Genomic DNA, 18,749 nt, shown 5'->3' with positions numbered 1-18,749 from the left:
ATATTCCAAATAATGCATGGAGAAAAACCATGGAGAAGAACCACGGGGAGAATTTGCTTTTGGGACTGGTGGATTCTCTCCCTGCCAGTATCCTAAAGTCAAGATAGAGATATCTCCCTGGAGCAATGACAGGTAGCAGTTATGGGGTTGAGACTGACACTGGTTTTGTGGCATTCAGATTAGATGAGTGTAATACTTGCTTTCATCTGTGTCATCTACAAAAAGTCCAGCTGTGTTGCTTGTCCACAGCAGTTAATGTCAGTGACTTCAGGAAGGAATATGAGCAGTGGCAGGGCAAGGCAGGCAGCCCTCCAGGCAGCTTTCTGGAAAGGATTTTCTCATTTTTCTTTCCCAGATGACTATTGCTTTTCCTTCTTTGGGTTTTGATTCTCAGTGCAAAACTCCAAAACTAGTCCCTATAGAGCGTTCCCTACTGGAAAGAGAATGGGGCAGTACCTGGCCAGGTTGAAGGTGTGAGGACCAGCAGCACAACCACATAAAATATCCACCCTCTAGGGATTAAATCAGGTTTCCACTGACTGGTGTTCCAAGCTGTGCCATAAACACAGCAGCCACAAACTTGACAGCAACAGCAGGAGGCAGTTCTTTATTAAGATGAGAGCACTAGTGAATAAATGAGTAAGGGCAAGTGTGTGTGTGGCAGAAGGCAAAGGGGAGTGGAAAAATTATTAAGTTAAGAAGATGGATTGTTTTTTTCCATCTCCCTGAGCAGTGAACTTTTCCACTAATATAACAGAAAACTTCCAGAGAGCAGCAGAGCCAGTAAAAACAGAGCAGATAACATCAGCTCTGTGTGTTGAGTGGATGGGCAGCTATATTTAGTGTCTGGCAATGTAAGGAAGAACAATCATTAATGTTGGGAATTGGCTTCATTAGGGCTTAGAGACAACTGAGTGTGATTCCTTAATGACTTCAGTTGCTAAATGAACTCTCCAGACTTCTGCTATCTCCTCAGCAGGACCATGCGGTGCGGAAACGGGGGTTGAGGAAGGGCTCTACACCACCCTCATGCTTGAAGCCCTGGCTGGGACATCTGGAGTGGGTCAGGGCCAAGCAGGGGCTGTCCTGAAGCTGCAGCCAGCTTGAGTTCCCCAAGGGATCTTTCCCACAAGCAGGACCATCTGCAGTATGTCATACTGCTTCCCTCCATCCCCAGGCAGGCAGAGATGCACAGGGAGGGGGCAAGGGCTGCAGGCTGGGCACTGTGGCACGTGCTCCTCTTTGGCCAGACCCACCCTTTGCACACTCAGCCTTCCACTGGGCAATGTACAGCCATCAGGAGGAAGCCTTCCTCCCGCTCTCTTGAGACTCAGGGGCTGTTGTCACCCCTGACACCTGCCCCTCTCCCCATCCCAGCTCCCACCATGGGACCTGGTGCATATCAGTGCTGTGAGAAGCTGTTTGTTTGTAAATCTCTCACTGAAACAAGGTGCTATGTAAGCAGAGACTGTCACCAAGTGTAAACACAAGTGGCCTCTATGCAGCAAGCAGCCCCTGGGGGCTTCCCTGGGGGTCAGCCCAGCACCCCCATGCTGTCAGGCACAGGAGAGGCGTTGCTGATCCATTGGGGATGGTGCTGGGTCACGTTCAGGTCTGGGCCAGCTCAGCCAGCTGGATCTGTGGAGAGGGACAGTGAGGGGTTATCAGTGAGGCTCAAGGCATCATTGAACATGCTCAGCCTCCCAGGGAGCTGGCAGCAGCCCCCATGGGATGTCCCACATTGCCACCCCCATGCAGACACGTGAGGGGCAGCAGCTGCTGGAGAGGCATAGGGATGTGCTGCTTTCATTCCCCAAACCAGCATGCCCAATGGAGTTAGGGAAGGAGGTCAGAGGGCTGCCTGCTCCCTACCTTTGCCATCCTCAACACACAGCCCAGCCTCTATGCCCCTTCTGCAGGTGCTTTTGGGGGGCAGGAGGGACAGGGCCACCCCCACTCCTGATGGCGAGGGGCAGCTGGAGTGAGACAGGTTGAGAGCAGCATATCTGCAGTGAGGCTTCTCCTGAGACATCCGAGTTCCTTGCCTACAATGACAAATATGTGGGTGGTTCCCAGCCTCCTGCTCTATAAAAGCAGGATTTGTCTTGCTTGTGTGGTTTTTTCTAGCTTTTGAGGTGGGTCTTTTTTTGTTGTTGTTGTTGTAGCTATTCATCTGGGTGCACCACTCATTCTTGATTTTAGTCCCTGTGTCCAGTTTTTGAGGAATGGGGACAGGAGAAAAGCCTTGTGAGTGGCAGAGGAACCATCATTTTGCCTCATCTCCTGTGCCACTAGCTGCAAAGCTGTTGCCATCCCAAATTTCCAGCCAGTGACTCTGCTGTTAGGCAGTGTTTGCAGGGGAGGGCAGAGGCTGTGCTGCAAGATGCCCTTGCTGCTGGCAAAGCTGAGCGCATCCTGCACTGTTTTGTATTTTCCCCTTGGCGTCCTCCAAGCCTGCTCAGGAAACCAAGCTGGAGTTTAGTTAGCACAGAGCTCAACAATGTGCTGACCCCAAACCCAGGAGCCCCCAAAGTTCTGCAGGCCAGCACCGAGCCAGGGGGCTGCTCCCCACTAGCCAGCCAGGGCAGGAGCAGAGGGTGAGCACAGGAAGGGGGGCTCAATGTGTCCAGCAGCAGAGCAAACCCTCCTGAGAATTTCCCTGGGGACTGCAGCCCCCTTGAAGTAACCAGTAAATAAACGTGGTGCAAAAATACATCCCTCCCTAGTTATTTGCAGCTCTTTCCCACCCAGGAGCACTGCCGGGGAGGTGCAGAGCTCTGCACTGCTGCTCCTGCCCCCGGGAGCAGCGTGAGCAGCAGCAGCACAGAGCGGAGCGGTCCTGCCGTGGGCACTGCCAGTGCCCCCTGAGCCACAGATGAGGGCAGGATGTCCCCGAGTGACCCAGCCAGGGACGGCAGCCCGGCAGCCCTGCCCTGCAACACGCCACAGCTGCAAGAGCAGGAAGGGCTGGCCGTGGGTGGGCTGAGTGTGGGCACAGCCTGCCCGTGAGTTCAGGGGAGCCAGGTGCTTCTCCAGCCCTCCCGAGGTGTGGTGCTTTATCAGCATGAAGCCATAGTCCTGGCTTGCTGAAGCTGCAGAGACCATGAGCTTCTTGTCTGAATATTGGGTTGAATTTTGCAGCCCATGCCCTGTTAATAATTATTACCATCCCTTCCTGCTTCAAGAAATAGTAAGGTAATCTGTTTAGGTCTGTGAATGGGGCACCTAGTGAGACTAGACCTGTGTGCAGAGCACTTTCAGACAGAGAACTTCTTCTCTGTCTTTGCAGTAAGAATGACAAATCCTTCTCCCTGTAATCTCTTTCCCAGTCTCCTGTGGTAACTTCCTTGGCCATCTGAGATTATGCTTTACTTCCAATTACGAACATGATGTGTTTTGTCACTGCTTGACAACATCTGCCATGTAGAGACAAAACCAGGTGGCTGATCTGGAGATGGCCAAAATAAAGAAGGGAAAAAAACATTCATTGATGCCAAAATTAACAGTAATAATAGTCCATATGGAATTTGTATTGCGTTCCAGACAGCCTGATTAATTAAAAGGGAAGGGAAAGGCCCTTGGAAATGTGGGCTCAGCAAATGCCAGGCTGTGCCCTCCCCTAGGAGCACGCCCTGTATCTGGAGGCGGCTGTGGGACCTCGTGTTGCTCCGTGCTGTACTCTTGAAAGCATGTGTGTTTCTTTTTGTGCGTCTGCATGCCTCCCACCTAGCAACCCTGTTCTGTGTCTCCTCCCCAGGGGCAACCCTCCTGCCAGGGACCGAGCCCACAGTGGACACGGTGTCAGTGCAGCCCATCCCAGCCTACTGGTATTACGTTATTGCCGCCGGAGGTGCTGTTGTGGTGCTGGTCTCCGTCGCACTGGCCCTTGTGCTCCACTACCACCGGTTCCGCTATGCGGCCAAGAAGAGTGATCACTCCATCACCTACAAAACCTCCCACTATGCCAACGGGGCCCCTGTGGCCGTGGAGCCCACCCTAACCATAAAACTAGAGCAAGACCCCAACTTGCGCTGCTGAGAGCCGAACAGGAACGAGAAAGCAAACAAAACACAAAACAGACAGACAGACAGAAACTAAGACTTCAAATACGTTGCCTCAGTTTTGCACTTTTTTCCTTACCTAGCATACGTGTGAACTCTTAGATATCTCCATCCCTTCTCTGTCTCCCAACCCTCCCCAGATCTTTTACAAACTCTAAACTAATGCTGCATCTTGGATCGCCAGAAGAGACACACCGCCCCTTCACTTCAAAAGTGAACGCTCCCTTTCTATTACTTTTCAAAGATACTTGGGGTGTCAGGTGGGGGTTTATTTTGTTTTGTTGTGTTTGTTTGGGGAGTTGCTTTTTTTTTGTTGTTGGTCAGCTTCTTTGGGTTTTGGGATTTTTTTCTCATCCCCGTAGGCAACCTGCAAGGGAACCTGATGGTGAGCCTGGAAGCGTGTGTGAGGCTCGTGTGCATGTGCTAAACCTGCGTGTGTGAGTGTGCATGGGACTGTGTGTGTCTGGCTGACTGAATGTATATTTAGAAACAGCCCCTTTTTAATTTGCTTGTTGTTGCTTCTACTTGCACAGGGAATGCTTTTATTTTTGTTTTTGTTGTTGGTAATTTTCCCACCTCCTCTCTGGAAGGTCTGGGACATGTTTATGGTGAATGCCCTGATTTGTTTACCTGGGGAAGAGAGCAATGCTTTTTTGTTGCCTTATCTAGCTTTGGCTGGGTTTCTTGTTTGATAGTGTTAATGTCTTGGGTGCAAATTGAGGAAAGGCCAGGCTGGACAGTAGGTATGTCCGCCTCAGGTGGCTAGAAGAATCCAGAGAGGTCCATAGACATTCAAAAAGCAAGAGATCTCTCCATTTTATTCTTTCTGCAGCCAACATGAAAACACAGCCATTGTTTGGAAGAGGGAGGGGAAGCCCTCCTCTTCCCCCACCTGCAAGTGAATCTATTTAAAGTTGCCTTATATCAGAGAAGCTCATAATGAATGTTTTGTTTGTATCTGTTAAAGCCAGCCTTAGGGTAACACGTAGACTTCAGCAGGTCTTAGTGGATGCTAAATACTGTAGTTTCTTGAGAATTGAAGGTTTATTTATTTAATAAGTATCCTCACGTTGCGTGCTGATGGTTTTGCTTTTACACAGGGAAGGGGGAGAGGGCTCCTCCTTGTCTTTCTGCTAGAAATGTTCAAGGGAGAAGTATAGTTCCCTTTTCTGGGTTTGATTTTTTTCCTTCTGCCCAATCCGTAGCTGCTGAATCATTAAAATTGCCCGTTGACTTTCTAGAATGTCAGTTTTGCGTTTGCTAATGTTCTGCTTCTTAGAGCACCAGTAACATCTAGCAAGCCAAGCCCAGCCAGTGCACCTGGGGGGCCCAGCTATTGCTGCTGCTTTAACTGGGGAGGCAAGGAGGAGCCTCCACAGGCCTCTGACTGTTGAATGGCCCAGTGTATTGTAGTGGAAATGCCTTATATAAATTACTGAATGATGACATGCAAAAGTGGTTTGAATTTTTAACCCTAATCTGTTTGCAGGCAAAAAAAAAGTACCTCCAGTGAGCAAGGTTCTCCATCTTGTTTGTGTCCATTTGTGATGACTGATCAGATTCCCTCCCCCCTTCTAAACTTGCTAGTGCCCATCCCTCTTTTGCCCATTAATATTGCATTAAATGAATCAAGATGAGCAGCTCTGTTAACTTCTCTGCAGTCTTGAGCTGCCTTTTGGTCTGGGAAAAAAAGTAAAAATACAAACTGTGCTGAAGTGGTATTGGCCCCTGTTGCAGCACAGCCCTATCCCAAGGGGATCTCTGTCAATGGGGGTGTCACTCTATCCCCATCCTTGCCTTAATTTTGTGCAGCCAGTTTCAGTTCCCTGTGCTGGTTTCACAGCAGATTTCAGTGGGATCCTCTCAGCTGCAGCAGCAAGTGGCTGAAACAAGCAAGGAGTGCAGAAAAGCCCAGGGTGATGTGCCATAGTGAGCACATTAGGCGTGGTGGGTGCGCATGGCACCTGGGCCTGGCTCCCACAAGGTTTTGGAGAGCAGCAGGGACATGCCTGTCCCACAGGGCCAGAACAGACCCAGGGAGCTCATGCCACCTGGAAGGCAGTGCCATTGAAAGGTCCCTGGAGAGGGTCTCCAGGGTAAGGGTGCTTTCAGTGTGAGCCTCCTCATCACACAGCACTGGTGTCGCAGTGCATCTGGTTTGGGATGTGGATTCCTATCCCCCTCAGTCAGCTGCAAATTAAAACAGATGTGAAATACTGGCGTGTGCTTACTTTCAGGTCAGCCCAAGCCATGTCAGCAGATGATATTGTCCCGTTTCCAAAGTCAGCTCAGTCTCCCTAGTTCAGACGATTTCACTTTGACCAGGTTCACCCCCACAGACTTAGCAAGTGTACATTGGTGTGTCAGAGAGGAGAATGTGGCACCCTGTCTTTTAAACCAAAATCACCAAAGACAAAACAGAAGGTCACTTCGAGATTTTTACTCCCAGTTCTCCCCTGCTCCTTGAGCCCTGACATCCCCAGCATTGCCCAGTTGCCTGTGTGTGAAAAATATCTTGTGGAAATTTGAAATTCTTTGAAGATGTATTGTGTGGAATGTAATAAAATGATGATATTTTTATACAAATATCTGGGGTTTTTCTTTCTTCTTCTTTCTTTGCTAATGAGAATGCTGTGGGTTGAAACAAAGCAGAGTTCCAAAACTCTTTGGAGCATCAGGGCTATTGCTTTTAGCCAAGTGGAGCTCCAGTTCCTGCTGCATGCAGACCCAGCTCCCAGCAGCCCAGATGCTGTGGGCTCCCTGCCTCACTGCACTCAGGATCAGGCCATTAATAGCAGCTTTTAGATCCATTACATTTGTACCAGGCCTTATGGGAGTTTTGGGAGGCTGGACTGACTCTTGGGATTGTTTGGGGATTTCACCAGCGTTGCCTAAGTGCTAAATTGCTCAGTGTGATTACACAGAATTTCTCCAGCTGGGGCCCCTGGAGACAGGACATCCGACTTTGCAGGGCCCCTGGGGCTGGCCTGGCTGCCAGCTCAGCTGGGCCACATGCTCTCTCCCTGAGCTCAGCAAAAAATGGGCAAGCCATTAGCAAAATTAATAATGAAAGCAGCAATGCTTTCCTTTCCTCTTCTGTGCAGTCCCTGTTTCAACGTGCCAGACTGTGCAGGGGACCTGTACGCGAGTGTTTGGACAGGTGTAGGTCCCTGCTTTCCCTCCACCTGTGTCCTCCCAGCTTGTTACAGGGACCTCTGCTGCAGCAGTTTTGCTTCCCATCTTCCCTAAGTACACCCTTTACCCCTTCAGCGGAGTCAGCAGCATCACATTTCATGTGAAATATATTTTGCTGCAAGTTTGAGAGGTTTTTCCTTCCCTCTTTATTTTCCTTCTCTCATATTCTTTACCCTGGCATAAAGCTCAGCTTTGCAACGAAACTTCCTGACTTTACTAGGAATTCAGGCCATCAACAAAAAAATAATTCAAATGTGATCCCTCACACTGGCTATTCAAACACAAGCAAAGCTGAGTACCCATGCTGCTTTTTTGGGAGAGGGCTTTTTTTTCCCTGTAATTGTACAGCAAAGCAAATTACACTTGTAATTTGCATTTTGTACACTTCAGCGACTGCTCAAGCAAAATTCAAAACAAATATGCACATGTGAAAAACAGGGAGGGAGAGACTGACTGATGGCTTCCCAACAAGGAAGAAAAAAATTCTGTTAAGTAAACAGACGAAAAGGGAGAAATCATTCAGGATTAATTATTCCGTATGTGCGCCACAGACAGATTGGCCGGAGAGTTGGGTGCTGCTCAGGCTGCAGCACATCCTAGGGAAGAAAGCAGCTAAAATTAGCATGCTTTGTTTAGGGAAATAAATACAGCTTAGTGTGATTTTGATGCAAACTCTTCTGCCAGTAACTTCAGGCATTTAAGTGTCTACCTAAAAAAAAGGAAAACTTTTTGGGGGAGCAGTGGGGGCTCTGTTTTTCAGGGGACAGCATTGTGTCCTGTGCGTCACAGGAGGCTTTGGGCATGGCTCCCTAGTGGTATGTGCTGTGATGGTGTCAATCTTTTTATCTTATCTCTGCAGTTGGTGTTGTGCTGAAGGAGCAGAAGGGGGTGCATGGGCGCTCTCTGTAAGCACTGGGGCACAGCCAGTGCCTAAGGGGGATGTGAGAGAGGGAGCACTGACCTGGCAAAGCAAAGGGTGCCGTGGGAAAGGCGGTGCTGTGCCTTGGCAATGTCAGCGTGCCTGAGACGGCTGATCGGGCAGGAGCAGGCTGCAGAGCTCAGTCACCAGCCACACAGTCGGGTCAGCCTCCTGCCAGGGCAGGCACCTGCAGGATGGCACTTGGCACAGGGTCCCCAGAGCTGCTTGTCCCCGGGCTGTGGGGGCGAGGTTGGCTTTTCCAGGCCTGGTGGAAACACCTCTGCTGCCACTTGCAAGGGAACAAGGTAGAAACCAGGCTGTAGGTGGGGCTGTGTTTGGATTTTTGTCCCTCTAGAAACCCTGTGAAAACCTGCTGACTTTACCAGGGCCAGCCCCCACTTAGCCCGTGTCAGGGGCAGAGTGGGGCGTGCAGACAGCAGGCGAGGCCCCGAGGCGAGCTTGGATAGCCGCTTGGCTTTCCGCCACAGCTCCTCCATCAGAGGCTTTGGCGGCTCTCAGCAGAGACTGCAGGCGTGACTGCCAGCTTGAGGCATCGTGTTGTTAGCCACTGCACTGTAAAAACAAACAGCAACAACGGGCAGGGTGATAAACATACCAGGATGCCACAGGGCTGCCAGCTTCTCCCCCAGCTCCGTGGCAGCAGGGCCCAGTGCCGCCCTTGGCCAAGGAGATGCTTGGTTTGGGGTAGCGCAGAGCACAGAACTTGCATGGCAGCTCCTTACCTGGGCTCTCCAGGGCTGAGAGGGGGAGAGGGAGAGGATTACACTGTGTAATGCCACAGTCACACCATACACACACATGCCACCACCGTTTCCTTGGCCTGGTGCCGCTGCTGAGGAGAGGTGCAAAAGCAGGGCTGGAGAAGGGGTCAGGCTGCAACGGGGGATGTGTCTGCTGCAGGGAGGGTTGGCAGGGTACTCATTTTGGGTGCGTGCAGCAGGGCCAGGTGCCACAAACGGAGGGGCAGCACCAGGGCTGGAAATAGCTGCCTGCTCATGGGCCACCTCCACACCAAACACCCAACCTGGCTCCATGTCTCCAAGTGCTTTTGGTGGGGAGTCTTCAGCTGCCCAGCCATACTTTCCCACCTTATCTTCATATGGGAAGCTCAAGGATTGCAAGAGGTCATCCATGCCCCCTAGTTTGACAATGATTTTGTGGTGGTCTGAGGTGTGCACAGTTGGCCATCACCAGAGCAGCCCCAAGGCAATCTGAGAATAAGGTCCAGCAGTTCCTGCACTGCAGAGGGAGGCCAGGCCAGGGAGTGGCAGCTTGTTTGCTTTCTTTAATGCTCAACTGTAGCCAAAGCACTGTTTTAATTTGAAATTTGGCAGGGATTTATCCCTTCTGTAAACTAAAGTAGTCCTGTGTTTCTGGAGGAGTGGGAAAGAGAGAAGTGAGGTGGATTTTCAGCTGGAAATAGAGCAGTGGGGGATTCAGAGGGAGTGTTTCTGCTCGGAGCCCGTGCTGCCGCTGCTGTGAGCAGTGCCTCTCCATTTGCCGAGGGTGGGAGGAGGTGCCACCCCCAGCCCGGGGCTCCCAGCCAGAGGAGCAGCGCTGCGCCGCGCCAAGCAGAGCGGTGTCAAGGCGAGGCCACGGCGGCTGCTCCGCCGTGTCAAAACAAAGTGATGTGTGTTGGAGTCGCACTATTGCTGTGGAGAGAAAAGGACTGGGAATGAGCAAAGGGAGAAAAGCAAGGATGAGAGCAGAGCCGGGGCTCTGTCTCATTATGCCAAGACTGGGAAATGTCAATTTCTGACCCCGTTTTCCTAGCTTTGGCTGTATTTCATGTTTCAGACCCTCACGGGCACTTGTTTGGCAGCAGAGCAGCAATGTACCTCCTACGCTCCCTTCACTGGGCAGGACAGCACTGGCCAAGAGGGATGTTGTAGCAGCAGGAGAGAGGGGTGAGCGTGTAGCTGGCTACCCTCGAGTCCTTTCCACAGTGGGGAAACAACCATGTGCTGCTTATTTCCCCAAAACCAGCAATTTGTTTTTCTTCCTCCTACACACTCTGCTTTTTCTGTCCCAGCAGGCACAGCCACAGATATTACTGGGAATGAAAGACTGTAAGGAGCAGAGCACACAAAGCACCCATCACTTGGTGCACGGCTTTCAGCCCCAGAGCTTGTGGACCCCTGCAGAAAGTGGGGAGCAGGAGCACAGGGATGGTGGGAATGCATCCTGGGTGCTCTCCAGGCCAGGCTATCCTGTGCCAGAGTGGTCTAGGCCGGCAATAAAAAGAGCTGGAAATTACTGCAAGTTTGATATATTGTTTTGGAAAGGCATCTCCTGCTGAGAGGCTCATTTTGTTCAGCCAGAAAGACTCCAAGAGACACCACAGATAATCTGCAGATGCCTGTGTGTAGAGAGAGATGCCAGGTGATAGAGCTTTGCCCAGGGTGATTGAGCTCCCCTCAGAGACCTGGCAGGAGGCAGCACCTGGTGCCTGGACATAAACCAGACAAAGTCAGGCTGGAAAGAAACAGCAATTTTTTTCTTGACAGTTGTCATTTGCCTTGGAAGAATGTGTCCAGGTTCCAGCAATCAGGGCTGGGTGTTCTCTCCAAAGCAGTAGTTCTTGGCTTGGTGTGGGGGTCTGTGCCAGAGGCGGTGGTGCTGCAGGTAAGGCCATGCAGGAAGGCTGGCATTGAGCACTGTGGTGGGGGAAGCACCTGCCAGGCCACGAGACAGCTGAGCTCAGCTCTGGAGACCTGAGCTGGCTTGGGCGGGTTTGGGGAGCTTTCCTGCAAGGGGCATGAGTGTGTCTGTGTGGGACACCAGAGCGCCGTGTCTGCTCTCCTGCCCCTCTCATCCACCCTGGCACAGTCCCTCCCACCTCTGCTACTATTTTAAAACAGATGTACACTGAAACTCTTTAATCTCTGGAAATACTAATTCTCTCCTGCTCTCCCTCCCTGTGAGTTCATACAAACATGGTATTAAATCAGCCCTTGTCTGATTAGAATTTTATCTTTCTTTTTCCAGGTCCCATAAATTAGCCTTTTAGCTGGCAGTGCTCTCAGATCCAACAGATAACAGCCTTTCTTGGCATCTGGCTGTTTCCAAAATCATTGCTAATATCATCTTTTGGCCAGGACTGGCTAGGTGCTCACAGCTATCATTTGGCACACGGGCTTTAAAAATGGCCTTTCACTCAGGAGAAATCATTCCTCATATTTAATTACAGTTTCCCCTTAACTTTCTTGTCTACCTTTCTCCAGAATACTTTTTGCCTTTTAAAATGCAAGGTAAGTTGTTCCTGAAATCTGCCCTTTAAGGAAGCAGCTTTCCACAACACAGAGTGATGTATGTTTCTCCCATTCTGCCCACCAGCTTGCAGGGCTTTTCTGGGGACCACTTTCTAAGGGAGTTGCCTTCTGTGGCCTGCTCTACTTGTCAATGTATTGCTGGGATTTGTCCCAAAGGAGCCTAACTGATGACAAAGAGCAGGCTAGATTCTGTGACAGGCTAGATTCTAAATCATCTCCACTAGGAACTGAACTGAGACCACCAGCTTCAATTCCCACAGACACCCACACAGCCTGAGCTGATTCAGTTAATGACTCGAGAAGCCCCAGTATGGAAAAAGAAACGTTGAATTACATTTTTCCAAAGCTTTCCGGAGGGTGTAGAGCCCTGCATGATAACATACAATCAAATAGCAATGAAATGGCATGTGGGGAACAGAAAAATGAGGGCCTGAGGAGGAAGGAAAATAGGCAAGTAGGAAGATATCATTTAAGCAGGACTTAAGAGTTGTATTAGCATGGGGAATTGAGCAAATCACTAGAAGAGTAAACAGATTCTAGGCTGGGCTTTTTGTATAAATGTTCTCTCTTTTCAAGTTTTCCCAGTGCTCCTTCCTTTCAGGCTGGAAGAACTGGTGTTCTTTTGAAAGTGTTGATTAACCAATACTTTTTTATTTCTGGCTTTTCCCTCAAGGCTACCCTGGGAAATTACAAAAGGATCAAATTGCTAGCTTGTTCTCACACAAAATTTAGAGCAGCTACAATATGGAATGTCAAATGACTTCCAAGAGCCTTTCTCCACACATGGACTCCTCGGGCAGACTGTCATCTAATTTTGATCTCTGCTCATACAGTTTTGAGCAACATACAGTTTCTGTAGGGTTGTGTGGGTGACATGGATGGCAAATCTCACTGCTTGTCTTCCAGTGGGTGACTAGCAGCTCAGACATCTCCACGTGTGAAATGCTTTGCGAGTTATTTTTCCACATGTTTGGATCTAAATGTTTGCAAGAGGCCCTCAGGCAGTTCTCCCAGCCCTAAGATGTTGCCATCTGGGCCTGTCAGTTCGAGAACTGTTGAGAAATCATGTGAACTCACCGCTAAAGTGAGGATTTACAGAAGGCAGTGTGCACCTGTGTTTCTCTGACAAGGTACCAGCAGCCTTGAGTCAGCTTAACTGACTCACTCGATGCAGAGCTCATCGGCAGGAGGGGCAGGTGTTGGCTCTGAGCCTTCCTGTTGCCAGGTTCACTTGCAAATTCAAAGAAATCCCTTCATCCTTTGGGTGCAGATACAATTCTGCCTGAGGAATGAGAAGGTGTCATTAATTCCAGCAGAGGTCAGGCGGTGTTGGGGCAGCGTGGATTTCAGGAGAGACCCACTCTGGAAGTGAACCTTGAAATGTCCCTGGCATGCATTGCCTGACACAGTTGTCTGGGATAGCAAAAAAGTGTATTTGACAATTCAGGAGGCCTTTTCAAGTCCTAAATATCCATGCAAATATGCAGAAATAAGGTTTTGAATAATTTCTTTGCATGTGGCTTTTTAGGTACAAGTTACAGTCTTAAGTTTTTGTTGTTTGTTAAGTAACCTCTTTAAACTCTTCTTGCCATTTTGGCACAAGGCATAAAGTAATCTTGGTTCTAATCACAACTACTTCCAAGGTGTGACTTCTATCGCTTTCTAGTCCCTGATTTTTTGCATTCCTGATCACTTCAAGACACCTTCTCAGTTGAGTACCCCAAGTTACAGTCAGCTTTGAAAACTCTTCACAGATTGAAATGAAAAGACATTTTCTTTTGGAAAAGTGGAAAAGAGCCATGGTAACTGTACGCAGAGAAAATGATAGGAAGACTGCACAGGAAAATAACTTACTTCTGCTCAGATTATAATATGTGCATTTGGTTTCTAGTCCTTGGTCTGTGCTGAACAATAGAAAGAGATTGTCACCACTAAAAGGAATTTGGATCAGGGAAATGTTAACATAAGGGCCTAGATATGGCCATTTGTCTCTCTCTCCATTTCAATCAGCTTTTGTATTAAAACATATAATGAAGACACATAAATTCCTCAAATTACTGTGAATTTATCTGAAATCCAAAGAGGAACTTGGTCACTGAAGGTCTATATCCAGTCAGACGTATGGGAAAATATGAAAAGTAGAGTGTGTGCTAAATGGATCCAGCATTAGTGGCAAGTAATGACAGGCACTAAGATCCTACTCAAATGTGTAAGGGTAATACCAATGAGCATGTTAATAGTGAATTATGGCCATTATGGAGGCACCAATGACAATATTTTAGTGCTATTCAAGGTGTCTGATTTCTTTGCTTTTTGCTCACTCTCTTTTCTTCTTAAAAGCTGGTGATCTGGTGGTTATGAAATGTGACATAGTGTGAAGATCCTCGTCTCTTAAGTGTGCAAGAGTCTTCATTGACTTTGGCCAAGGAAAGATAATGAGTTCCTCCTCCTTTCACAAGGAAGAGCCTTGTAGTAGTTTAACAATTACTTTCTTCTGGCTGGTCTCACAGTCCGGTGACCAGTGACAATGATGCTGCCAGAAGGCCTCTTTTAACAAACAGTGCTTCCCATTTTGTTGTTCCAGTGAACTTCCCAAGAATGGAGGATGACTTCCCAAGCTCTGAGCAAGACTTTGAAGACAGGGACGATCTAGGTTGGTATGCAAATGGACATGGACATGGACATTGTCCATACACACACGGACAATTCAGCTGTGACAGCTTGTATTTCAGTATCAGATGCTCAGATTACTCACAGATCTCAACTTTAGTGCTGTCAGGAGCTAGAACACACTTGAGAACAAACATTGAAGTGATGGCTTAGCATTCAAAGGCATTGGTTTTCTTTTCCTGTTTTCCAACAGCCAGCAACCTTGCAAAGTCAATGTATTGCATTGTGAATGTGAAGTGAAACTGATCTTTTAAGCATTAATTGCTGCTTGCATGGCATTTTGACTTGTAAATGAAGAAAATTAAGTCTGAGACCTGTGACAGATTGATTCCATAGTTTTGAACCTAGTGGCACTGGAAGGGCCAGAGTTTCGGTGGGTTAGAATTCTTGCACATTATGTCAATAGTCTGATGTCTAAAAGTGAATCAGGGTGCCTAACTTTCTTGGCAGTTTGGTGCTTCACATGATTTCTAGACGTGGGTTAGTGAATCCTGCTGAGATAGTCCCCTATATATACTTTAACTCTTGTAAAGCCGTCACAACTCCAAGTAAGAAATGTAAAAAGGTGAGGGGGGAGTAAAAAGTGATCCCTGGATAATAAGTGCCCGTTCCACTGCAGATTACTTTGGATCGGATAGGAACGACACACTGTTCTCTACTAACTCTCCAGGAACCGGGAAGCTGGACAAAGAGAAAAGCTGGCTATACACCCTGGATCCCATCCTGGTGACCATCATAGCCATGAGCTCCCTGGGTGTCCTCCTTGGGGCCATCTGCGCGGGTCTGCTGCTCTACTGCACGTGCTCGTACGCCGGGCTGTCCTCGCGGAGCTCCACCACGCTGGAGAACTACAACTTCGAACTGTACGACGGCATCAAGCACAAGGTGAAGATGAACCACCAGAAGTGCTGCTCGGAGGCCTGATGGGTGCCTGGGGATCACCCATGGCATTGTGCCCGGTGAGGTGGGCTGGCAGGGGGGTACTTTTTTGCTGTTTTCTATGGGAACTGAATGCCATAACAGGGAATGAGGGGAGCAGGAGTGAGGAGAGGCACTGCTCCTGCCACCAGGTCTTGCTGCTGGGTCACACTCCACCAGGACCGAGTGGCTTTCCTGCAAACTAGACTGTGCCAGGCAAGGGGGACTGAGCCCCTTGTTTGTTGGTTCATCTTCATTTTCTGCTGATGTGAGTGGCTGGGATGTGGTAAGGGAGCCTGGTTTACCTTTTGGATGTGAGAAACTAAATGTTGATTGTTATTTCCCACCTCCTTTCTCTGGTAAGTTGCTGAGAAGGCTGAGGGATTTCTTTAGAAATAACACACACACACACACACACACGCGGAGCCCCTGTCCATTTTAGTCTCCGTCCAGATATCATTGTAGGGATTTGTGCACTTCACACTAAGAACAGGAAGCTGCAGTTTGCGGTCCTGAAAATGGAAGCGTGTTGTTACCTTCAACTTTCCTTCTCCTGGTAGCAGGGGAAAGGTGGGATACTGGCTTTACTGTCAACAGTAACAACAGCACTTTCTGAAATCATTAAGAAAGAAAATATAGAAGGGAAACCCTATGTGTAGAAGCACCTCTTTGAGAAAAGCTGAAGAGCCTTAAAGTGATTTGTGAATAAGAGCCATTTATTAAATCCATATCTTTGATTGCAACATCAGAGGCCTTCATCAGGAAGGCCTTTATTTGAATCTCCCACCCCTCTTGAGCCTGCCATTTAATTTTTGCTATAATGAGAAAATTGCAGCAAAGGAAAGATAGAGCCTGTCGGGTTGGTGGCGCTTAGGCAATGGCTTTGGGAAGGGGGCTTCACTTGGGGTTTGACTTGAGGTACAGTGCTGAGGCCTCTCCAAAGTGCCAGGAAGGGAAAATGAACAGGGAAGGAGGCTGGAGCCATGCCCACAGCCGTGGGGAGCCTGGCCATGGTGCCCACTGGCACCCCCTCACCCTCCTGATGCTCCCCTTGTCCCTGGAGCTGGGGGGTGTGAGCTGGTGCCACCAGCACTGCTGGACCAAACAGCTGCCACCACATCCCCTTTGGAGCAAAGCTGTGCTCTCCTGATCAGTAGCAAAACCCCCAAGTTCTATCTGTGAGCTGTTTGTTTTTTTTTTTTTTTTACTTTGAACAAGTGCCTTAGAAGTATTTTTCCTCCAGCTGATGATCAGTGCTGTAGCAAATAGCAAGTGAGGCCTTCATCCTTCCCCACAGAATGCTCTTCTTCACCACTCTCTGCTGATTAGAGCCCAGCAGAAATCTGGTCCTTCTACTTCCAAATGGTCTGGCTACATTGTGTGGCAGCTGGTACCTCTCCACTTACCACTGTGCTGTGGGACAGGAGTGTTATGAAAATAACTGAATGGAGAAAAAAAGAGTTGAAATGCTGAACCCCAAAGCAATGCCTTCATTTCCAGTTCAGTACAGGTGGATCACCTCTATCAGCTTGCACATAGATAAATTAGAAACCTTTCTGTCATACTGGGCTTGCTTGTCCAGGGGCTCTTTGGTAATACCTGGCATGTCCTGGTTTTTACATTTTACCTGGCAAGTAGTTTGGGGTGGGATGGCATCATTTTCCTCACCAACTGCTATTGACAAAGATGTGATGTGTTGTGAAGCTCAGTTTGCCCAGGCTCATAAACACATCGTGCAGGAGCCCAGGTGTTTGGGGACACAAGCAACATCTGGAGAGGAGATGAGCATGGACACATGGGCAGTGCCACAGCTGCTCCTTGGCACTGTGGGAATAGGAACATTTGACTGCTGTTTCATGAAGAGCTCCCTCAGACAATAAGATTTTAGGGAAAAAACCCCTTCTCTGCTGTGAGAAAGGTGCACATGTGCTGGGGGAGCAGAGAGAGCAGCTGCGTCACCAGCACCTCTGTGGTCGGTGTACACACGCAGAGAAGTGCACACAAAGACTCCATTTCTCTAATTCACACTGTGCACCCGACAAAAACAGCAGTAAATGTGTCTCTGATTCTCCTTTTGAATCACCTTACTCCCTTTGGCGTTTTTCACAGACAAATTCCACAGGGATGTTATTTTACTGTACAGAAGAAACAGAGGCAGTGAGAGGAAATGTACCAGACCATTTCAAAGCTGGATTGCTGCTGCTCAATGATTTCATTCCCTTCAAATCACCAGAGAGGGGAAGGATGAATGGAAAAGGACCATACAGTAGAAAAGCCAACTTAGGCAAACAATAGGTGAAAATATATAATTAAAAAGGTGATGTTATGGTGTCTAGTAGGCGTACAGAGAGAAGAGTTCATATATAGATATATTCAGAAATAGTGTGTTTGCACACGCACGTGAATTCTCTGTATGTATCGTGTATGTGACTTATTCCGTGGGACTGACTCGTGTTAATGTATCTCTTGATCTGGGGCAGGGGAGTACTGCTGACCTTGGCACTAAGGTGGCACGGGCCGAGCCCGTGTGTCCCGCTGGCCCCTGGCAGCTGGGGCCACGTGTGAGCTCGCCAGGCGAGAGAAGGCCGATCATGCTGCACAGCCAATACCTCACTTACCTCTGCCGGGTGCTTTACTGTTCTATGGAAAACTGTGTTTGATTGTAACTTCAACAGGGAGGGGGGGAAAGGTCATTGGTGCATTCAATTCCTTGCATCCTCCTCTGCAAATAGATTAGGTTTGCTGATTGCAATTCCCTCTGTGAACTTCAGAAAAGGAAAAGAAAATCGGCATTAATGCCTTTGCTTAAATGGGCTGTTGCCTCCATGCGCTTCCCATGGCAGGACATGTTGCTAATGAGCGGGCTGTAGTTCTGGGTGACTTCATTTTGTGGGAAGGTGCTGGAGGTGAGCATGGGAATTAAACCATTAAGAAATTATATGCAGAAATGGAAATTCTCCAAGGTTTGCAGTTCAAGGTATTTGACCATTTACTGGCTGAGCCAGGACTTACGGACTTAAAGAGCTTTTACTGTGATTCTTCGGTGTAACAAACAAACAAAACAAAACAAAAAATAAAACTGTGTTTATATGATTTGTATAAAAACCTTTTAAAATTACTATTTAATAAACATTATGGTAGAGATTATGTTTCAGTGGCTTTTTTATTCATGAAAGAGCAGCAACAAGGAAACCAAACTGAAGAGGGCTGTGGGTAGCAGAAGCCCCAGCAGAATGAGGTGCAACTTGAGGCACGCAGGGCCATGCCCACTGTTCTCCTCTGCTGTGCACAGTGTGTCCCTTTGGATTACCCAGGCTGAGTGGCACACCAAGGTGACATGGGGTTTTAACACAGATCCAGTGCACACACACAGCATCTCCTATCAGAGCTGGGGATGGCTGGAAGCTGCTCTGGCCCAAAAGCAGCATCTGAGAGCAAACCCCAAAGTGGATGCAGGTCCTTTCCTGTCACCCTGTGCCATGGCCTAATGCTGCCAGTGATCCCAGAGAGGATCCTCTCCCCAGTGCAGTTTTAGGCTAAAAATCACTTAGAAAAATTATTTAGAATTAAAGTGCACTGGTGGGGGCCAGCCTGTCACAGTTTGTCCACCTCAGGGTACAGATGCTAGTATCCCAGCGTGTCCCTGTCCTGACTCTATGAACCTGCCAAAGTGGGCAGTGACTGGGATGGGGT

General features: G+C 48.6%; 1 protein-coding gene across 6 annotated transcripts in view; it reads left to right on the top strand.

Moving 5' to 3' along the window:
• The window catches only part of NRP2 (neuropilin 2), an 88,519-nt gene extending 70,321 nt beyond the window's left edge, over positions 1 to 18,198 (top strand). For 2 of the 6 annotated variants that reach the window (XM_005484146.3, XM_026791638.2), the window contains exons 16-17: positions 14,053 to 14,121; positions 14,809 to 18,198. In XM_005484146.3, coding sequence (XP_005484203.2) covers positions 14,053 to 14,121; positions 14,809 to 15,062 — 323 coding nt within the window. In that variant the 3' untranslated portion in view covers positions 15,063 to 18,198. Of the gene's footprint in view, positions 1 to 3,757; positions 6,648 to 14,052; positions 14,122 to 14,757 lie in introns of those variants that run through there. The other 4 variants (XM_005484145.3, XM_026791637.2, XM_005484147.4 and 1 more) reach the window with 2 other exon arrangements.
• Positions 18,199 to 18,749: the final 551 nt, after the last annotated feature.

Source organism: Zonotrichia albicollis, chromosome 10, assembly GCF_047830755.1.
Source record: "Zonotrichia albicollis isolate bZonAlb1 chromosome 10, bZonAlb1.hap1, whole genome shotgun sequence".
Classification (NCBI taxonomy): Eukaryota; Metazoa; Chordata; class Aves; order Passeriformes; family Passerellidae; genus Zonotrichia; species Zonotrichia albicollis.
Note: the sequence above shows the minus strand (reverse complement) of the source record. Positions and strands in the feature narration are given on the sequence as shown.